The sequence below is a fragment of the Glycine max genome, chromosome 4 (genome assembly GCF_000004515.6).
Source record: "Glycine max cultivar Williams 82 chromosome 4, Glycine_max_v4.0, whole genome shotgun sequence".
NCBI lineage: Eukaryota > Viridiplantae > Streptophyta > Magnoliopsida > Fabales > Fabaceae > Glycine > Glycine max.
The window spans coordinates 43302852-43311529 of NC_016091.4; the positions used below are offsets into that span (position 1 = coordinate 43302852).

Sequence of the window (8678 nt, forward strand, 5' to 3'; positions counted from 1 at the left end):
TTGGTATTGTTTGATTCTTGATTTGATAAAATTCTTCCATAATTTCTTTTATAATAAATGGCATTGTAATAGCCTTTTCAATATAAATTGATAAATTAATCTATCAACCAAATGATAAGTTTTCGTCCGAGATAACCAAACTTTGTGCATAGAATCGAATTATTTTCTTTTGACAAAATATTTACAAAATATTCTTTAAAAATATAATAATTTTTTTAAAATATAATAAAAATATTTTTTAAAACATTAAAGTTAGAATTGTTACGCAATTAATATTCGAAAATAAAGATATTCAGAAACATTTGATGTTTTAAAAAATAAATTAAGTCAAAAAACATCAAAATATCTTTATCTTTATATCTTTTTATATATAAGGAAGTAGGTGAAGGCATTTCCGTAAATGTCATTTTGGCTAATAGATGGAAGTTAAATTAGTAACTGAAGAAAAAAAAAAACTTAACCCAAATATCTAAGTTTGCATTTTATGTAATGTGTGCATAAATTATGATCTTACTTTACTTTGTATTTATTGTTCACACATCTTAATTATTAGCATTAATAGTGTTGTGTTAATATAGTAAGCTGTATTATTTATAAATATTTAAATTATAGGACAATATATATAATGAGACTAGTTAAAGAGAATATCAGAATTTTAAAAGTCAACTGATTGAAGAATATATGGAACTTTTATGTTAAATAAATGCTCTAGAACGGAAACTTTGCTATTTAATTTTAAAACCGAAACGTCCAATATATATATATATATATATATATATATATATATATATATATATATATATATATATATATATATATATAATTAAGATTTTAATTAGAAATAAATGACACAAGATTTTAAACGTGGACTTTTTTGAAAAGAATGAATAATCTTTTTTAAGTATACATAATTCCTCTTTCTAAAAAATATATATACATATTTGTTGTATGGTTAAATATCTTTATAAATATAGAACCAACTTATTTGATTCAAAGTCATTCTTGTCCATCTTTCACATGGATATTCATTTTTCCTCTTCTTGGCTGGAAAATTTATGATTCTCCTTTCACTTTTTTTCCAGATTCAAGTTGGTTCTCCTTAGTTCGTGTTCTTTTTTTAATATTTTAGTTGATTTTTAGTGCAAAAGCTTTAACTAGTTATATTGTAGTTTTAATTTTTTAAATTATTTTTTGTTTGTCTCTTTATATTCAGTTTTTATTGCTATATGATTTTGTTTGGGGTTAATTGATTTGTTGTTTTGACAATTTCAGTAATAGATATGCTTGGCAATTTTAGTATTTAAAGGGTGTGGTCACTTTTTTTTCTCCCTCATTTTTTGTTACACAATTCTCAAATTGTGTTTTTCTTCTATTTTTGTTTTTTTATTGTTTGGAAGCTTCAAGATATGGAGTTAGCAAATTGGTTTAAAAGCTTTGTTGTCACCCCACAATAGGTTAAACATCTAATTACTACGTTCTATAATTATGTTATTTTTTTCCTACTCAAACTTAAATTGAGCTACACATTAAAATTAATTTTATACCTAATTTTGTGCATGTAAGAAGAAATAGGCTTCCCAACAAATTTCTTACACTATTATGGAGACAAGCTACAAGTTGAGGAAATTATTTAATTGACCTATATGAAAATACGGTAAAGATGAAAATTCGTGTTCAACAAAATCAATTTGTTATAAAAAAAAGTTAGTTACATGTTTTTAAATTTATATTATCTATTATCCGATCATATTGTTGTGCTTCATCCTGAGACAAAATAATTTTCATATTAGGATATTTGATATAAATGTCTATGAAATTATTTATCTTATTGGTTCTCTAGAGAATTTATTATGTATGGACAATTTTACGGTCGACTTTTACAGAATAATTGATCTAGATTTGGTTCCTAAAAATATATTTTTAAAATTTAAATTTAGTTATTTTTATGCAACTATTTTCTTTCATATTATATTGTTTAAAATTCTAAAAATAGATTTATGTAAATTATTTAATTAATTATCTATTCTTTGATTGTTTGAAGGAAATGCTATATCTAAGAATTTTTTTCTTCATATTTTTGGGGTAAAAAAATTGAGGCTGGCAACACAAAATTGAGGGATCCCAAAAATAATTTAAACTTCAAATAACAAAGACATTTGATGTCAATGCTTTATTTATTTTTTTTGGAGGTTTACAATTTTTTTTTTAATTCTACAACATAAATGGAAAACATCAACTTCATGTACATTATGTTGGACAAAACAGTTTTCCAATGAAGTTTTATAAAACAACACAATGAAATTCAATATCAGGTGGACGTGATGAATATTCTAAGCGCAATCCAAAAGTGACAATTATGACATCAATCCTAATCTACGGACTTGGGATAGGATATTTTCAGAATAATGTTCAAAAATTCCAAACATTAGTGAGTTATTTTATTGTTTTTATTTTATCCTGAAATTCTCAATTTAGTCATTAAAGTATTTTTTTTTTTGCAGCACATACCAGCATTGATTCTGGATAATTTTATCCAAAAAAAACATAAAAAATTACTTTAAATCATGTAGGAGGCAAGTTCGAGTTATTTTTAATTTTTAGTATTATATTTGTTACTAATGAATTTAATAACAATTTGAGGATCTAATTGTAACAAATCATGCCAAAAATCATTTCTATAAAAAATTATTAACAAATTTAATTAGAATTCGTTGGAAAAAATATTCCAAAAAAATAGAATTATGTCAAATCATTACATTTAAAATATTTATTTAACCCAAAAATGATTCTTAGAATATGACTGATTCAATTGGGATAAATTAAGTTCAAATCATCATAATATCATTAATCAGAAATTTAATGTTGGACATTTTTTTCATGCAATTAGGGCTATTTTATAATAGCAGGAACTTTATAATTTTTTTACAATTAAAATAATATATATAAATTTTATTTCTAAAAATTATATTATAAAATCATGACATTTTTTATTGTTCTCATTTCATGTTTACACACTTTTTAGGGTTTTATTACAATGTATCCTTTAATTTAGGTGTAATTTGTGCATATTATGTGTAACCAATTAGATTTGAATAAACTATGTTTAAGTTAAACTAAACTTAAACAAAAATAAGAAAAAAAATAATCTGTTTATATAAATAATTTTTTCCTTAAACATTTATGGAAGGTGAAGATAAGAGAAAAATAAATAAAATAAAGTTAAAATTAATTAATGTTTAAGTTAATTTTAAAAAAATTAATATGAAAAGGTTTCTACAAATTAATTATGGATAAGATAAGTTTAATTTATAAAAAATCAATATAGTTAGTTTAATTTAATTAATTAGTAATCAATAGATAATATTTTTGTTATTTTTTTAATATTAATAATTAATAGTTTTAATTAATAGAACCATAACTGGAATTTAATATTCAATAATTTATTGAATAATTTTAATATAAAATCATTGCTTTATTTTAGAATTCAATTATAATATTTATTTAGAATTTAATCGTTAACGTTTAATTATTCAAATTAATAAATTTTAATTATTTGACAAACGTTACATTATGAGTGATCAAATCTGCGAGTGAGAGTTGTTTGTTGCTTGTAATATTTTCGTGATTAACAACTTCTCTATCAGTACTACACCAACAATAAATTCATGTAGCATGATGATTTTCTCAGCCTTCAAATCTTCTAGCACAATGTACTTATGTAAGCAATGGTGCTCCGATGATAAATTTTGTTAAGCAACGTTTCTTAACTTGAAGCAACAACATAATTAGAGATGACCTTATGCTAAAGAAAAGATAGAGACTCACTAGTAATTATGTGTTTGGATACGTAGTTTACGTACATCGATCGAATGATAAAATAACGTCAAACAAAGGAATTATAGAAATTACTATTAATTTGTAGCTTCTCTTGTGACACATTTCGGCATCATTTGCGAGTGTTTCTAACTCACACTAAATTGATTTAATTATTGTTGTGAGTGCATGTCTGATTGCATGTCTTCTACGTGAGAGCACCAGATTTTTCACGTTAAAATTTTGAAAAAAACATAGAAGCTATACATTGTTGCTTTTGAATTGACACGAATCCAATTTGACACAACAAGGATTCAAACACGCACTGATGTAAACAATGTTTAATTCCATATCTCATATGTGATTTTAGGAAGATAATAATTATAGTTTTCATATCCCAAACATAATTCCTTAGATTTTAACGAATTTCCAAGCACGCTGCACATGCAGTTTTTGAGATATAACTAGTCCACAATATCCCTTTTCACCTGCTTGTGGATATCAAGCCTATAAGACATAGGGTTATAGGTACCTTTTAAATTTACTTAATTAGTTGATGCAACCAGGAGAAAGAATTTCATAATGTATGGCATGCAAGTTGACTTTGTTACCTAAATGCTTTGCCAGGTGATATACAATTGGCCAAAAAAATTAAAGATTCTCGGTCAATTTTTTAGGCTACTGGGTTCAACATTTTTGTAAAATATGAAAATGTGTTCTCTTGTAATGATTGGTCTCATTCACCGCTTCCATACTTTTCAGTCTGAGCTGTGAGCTATATGGTTTGCTGAATTTGCTTTCAGCGAAATCTCTTTGGAACCAATTAATTAAGGAGAAAGGCAAAAAGAGAGACTCTTTTCATTTATATATTACATTCTCATTCTTATAATATACACTAATTAAAGATAAAGTATGCAATAAAGAGAGTGAAACGAAATACGAAAGACAGAAATCATGCATATATATATATATATATATGCTGGAATATTCGAACCTCACTTGTTATATGATGAATTAAAATATTTATAAGAAAATATAAGGCATGTACGGCTTATTATAACTTGCATCCAAATAAAGAAAAAGCTATTTCTATTAGATTAATCATGTTAAAATGTATTTATTTATTTTTTTTCAAAAAGGAAAAAGGAATCTGTGATGTTAAACTGAAACAGTGCTAGCTTGCATTCATTCTCCATAAGAAAAGAGAAAAAAGTAAGTTTGGGTGAATTATCTATTCACATCTTGCATGATTGTTCATCATATTTAAGGGAAAAGAAGGGATATAGACAGACAAAAGAGATGGAAGAAAAGGACGAATTGCCTGATGTTGCTGAATTTTTAAACAAAGACAAAGCAGCGAGGGAGAAAGAAAAGAAGAAAAAAAATGTTAAAAAGCGAAAGGTTTGGTGGGGCAAATATGGAGGGAATTCTATGCATAGTTTGATGTAATCTAGGGTTTCGTGCAGTGAAACAAACTTTCATGCGCAGGAAGTGCACGAGTGGAGTGAGTTGTTGCAATTGTCTTATCCTAGCAGCTAGGGCGTAAATTAGCTGCATATATATTTTATTCACCACTTATCCAGAAACTTGTTTTGTTTATTTGGTCAAATTAATATGCTAAGTTTTAAAATTAAATTAAATTATTTTATAAAGTTGTAGATTTAAATTTATAGTTTGTAAAATTTGTTTATTATATTTTATTACTTATCTCATAAAATTTATTTAAGAAATTGACTTATTTTAATAAATATTTTCTATTTATACAAATTTAGAAATTAAATCTCTATTCACATACTTTAAAAAAATATGATTATCTACCGACCATTTCATAACATGTTGGTAGTATGCAAGCCATTGTGATTGCGAGTGTTTTAAAAAAGTAGACCTTGTTACGTCAGAATATTCTTTCATATCTTTTTAATTATTATCTTTTATCACAATGCAACAAAAAGTGATAAAATTTTCATTAAATATATTTTTTATATTATAAAAATAAAATTTTTATTGTTATATATTTTTCTTCTTATAAGTCACCTAATTTCTTTATTTTACCAAAAATGTATATCAAATAAATATTTTTTAATTATTCAATCAAGCATTCAACTAATATTTTATAATTTTAACATTTTAAAAATATTGAACTATTTTTGGGGACATGATTCTTCTGGAAGCATTTTATAGAAGAAGATAAAAGTGTAAAATGATACAATGATCATAAAAATTAATTAATGAGATTAGACGATCATCGTCGACATATATATTTTGCACAGCTGCACAAGATCTCCGCCCTTGAAAAATGTCCCCCTATTTAAAACTATTGTGTAGGAAAAAATACACAAGAGTTCCAGCAATTGACTCTTTTATTATAAAGGTTTAAATATATATTTTATATTAATAATATTTTTTTCAGTTTATGATTATTTTATTTTTTACCATCTAACATATAAAAATAAATTTTTTGAAATATCAGGCAATAAAATAAAGTAAAAATATTTTATAGATAATAAACTTAAAAAATGAGTATATTATCGATATAAAAAAAACATATTTAAATCTTTTAAAAATATAATAATTAGAGAGGTTGAAAAACAAATGACCACTGTTGGATTTATACCGTATGCAGACATACTTTAACCGAAAGAGACCCCATTTGATATTTCTCAGTGTGAGTAATTTATGCCAATATATTTTAATGAGTAATATTATGTAAATAATATTATAAATGCATATAATTTATGCATTTGAATGGATAAAACATGTAAATTTATATAACTTCAATCTTTGATAATCTTTTTATTCGATGTGAGTCAACATTCGAAGACATTAAAAATAGGTGGAAATCACAGTAAGAGTAACATGAAATTTGTCATGATGATGAAGGTTGATTTCATTAGCGAGTAATATCTAATTACACTAACAGAAATAGGGCATGTCAACTTTACTATACACAATTATGCCTCAACTCAGGAGAATTTTATCATCTCTGTTGTTTCTGGCCTCCCCTGAACCTCAGTGTACTATATTTTAATTTCCACATGACCAAGCAATCATGGAGTTTTTTGTTTTCTTCTTTTTTTGCTGTTTATATTTTTTTTCCTCAGTTGCTTCTCTGTCTCTCACACCACATGTTGGTACGTTGAAAACAAAGATCAGCTGGCAGCCTCTGAGATACTTTGTAAAGAGGGTTGCCAAAATCTTGTCTTAGCAGTGGCACCATTATTAGTTGTTGCTGTTATCCTTGGTCGAGCTCTTTCAGGATTGGTAATTGCCTGAAAAATCAAATACATGTAACAATTATATGGGTTGGCATCACCAATTAACAATTAGCATACAATGGATCTCTTTCAAAATCCAAAACTTTAATAATATGATGAAGTTGGAACCTAAAATCTTAGGTAAATTATCTAAAGCTTGACTACTAGACCGACTATAGTGGCTAATTCCTAGCATTTTGATGTCCAACACTAGTTTTGTTCATGTAAATTTTTATGATAAGGGAAATGGGTCAAGTTCCTAGTTCCCAAAATAACTAGTGAAGCCTTGATTAGCAAAAATAATTTTTGAATAGATTTACAAACTCCTATAAGATACCCTAATAATGAAATTTACTGTTCATAAAAAAAATGATCTTTCGTGATGGAAAATTGATTGGCATAACCAGAGACACTATATATACATCAAGCACCAATCAATTATCAGCTCCCGTTCTATAAGATTTAACAAATCTATAGCTGAAATGATGTACTCTTTGCAAGTGAAAATAGTAAAATGAAAAAAAAAAAACATATTTTGGTTGAAACTTACCTTATTGTCCTCCATTTCAGACCTCCTTGCTACTTTCTCCTTCTCCAATTCTAGCTTGAGAGCTGACTCTGGCACGTTTTGCCTCATCTTTGCCTTTTGCTTTTCCCTCAATCCCTTCATTACCTCTGAACCCAAAAAAGAAGATCTTTTAATTAAAAGCTCAAATTTGGAATAACACTAGTACCCATGTCCAAAGAGTCCTCCCTATGCGAAGTTATGAAAGAAAATCATTGTCACAGTCTTATCCTTAAATATGTAAAAAACTGTTTTTTTAAATTCAAACTCATAACCAACCGGTCACTTAACGTTGTGTCAGAACTCCCCCTCTAAAGGCTAAAATTTGGAATAACCAAAGAAAACTATAAAAGCTTTTTTAACAACAAAATAGAGTGTAGTTGCAAGTTGGAACTAGTTAACTAACCTTGAGTTGTGATGAGTCTATAAACTTGGCCAAGAACAAGAGTATCAGTGGGCTTGAGAAGCTTGATTCGAGTTATTCGAACCGGGTTGTTGGCGTTGGAGCAATTTTGAATGTCTTTGGTTGGACACAATGTGGTGGAGATGAGAAGAGCAACGTAGTGACCAGGGTTGGTTTTCATGACATGTGTGGCACTCAAAGGTGCATAGAACTTGTCTACTTTCCCATTTGTATGCTGAATCACTAGTGTTGCTGCATCGATGGCTTGGCAATTTCCCATCTCCTAGTTTCTTCAATGAAACGCCAAAAATGAGAGGTAATGTTGGAGACTTTATAATATAGCAGCCACTCAGTCCCACAAATTTTCAACGCCCAAACTCGTAGGGATATTTTTACTTAATCTCTATGCTATGGAGTGTGGATGGTTAAATATACTTGAATATGTGGATCCTTCTATTCAGTGTAAGAGTCGGCTTAAAAAGTTAATAAAAAAATATTATTATTCTGGAAAAAATAAAAACATTAAAAACTATAGAATTAATTATTAACAAAATTAACTATTAATTTTTTTTAATTTTAATAAAAAATTAGCAGTTACTAATTTTTTAATCAATATTCTTTAGATACTCTTTAATATTTATTA

The 8678-nt window shown here is 26.6% G+C and overlaps 1 protein-coding gene across 1 annotated transcript; it reads right to left on the reverse strand.

The window, feature by feature from the left end:
• Positions 1 to 6860: 6860 nt before the first annotated feature.
• On the reverse strand, positions 6861 to 8433 carry LOC100527592 (uncharacterized). Its single transcript, NM_001251459.2, has 3 exons — positions 8039 to 8433; positions 7618 to 7742; positions 6861 to 7082 (listed from the first exon to the last, which is right to left on the reverse strand). The coding sequence occupies exons 1-3, from the start codon at positions 8313 to 8315 to the stop codon at positions 6963 to 6965; spliced, it is 522 nt and encodes a 173-aa protein (NP_001238388.1). The 5' UTR covers positions 8316 to 8433; the 3' UTR covers positions 6861 to 6962.
• Between the last annotated feature and the right edge of the window lie 245 nt (positions 8434 to 8678).

Excerpts from the sequence above, each read along its gene's own strand:
- LOC100527592 (NM_001251459.2), bottom strand. The coding sequence starts at position 8,315 with ATGGGAAATTGCCAAGCCATCGATGCAGCAACACTAGTGATTCAGCAT. Across the intron at positions 7,743-8,038 it reads TAGACTCATCACAACTCAAG|AGGTAATGAAGGGATTGAGG; the intron begins GTTAGTTAACTA and ends TTTTGGGTTCAG. Across the intron at positions 7,083-7,617 it reads CTGAAATGGAGGACAATAAG|GCAATTACCAATCCTGAAAG; the intron begins GTAAGTTTCAAC and ends TTGATTTTTCAG.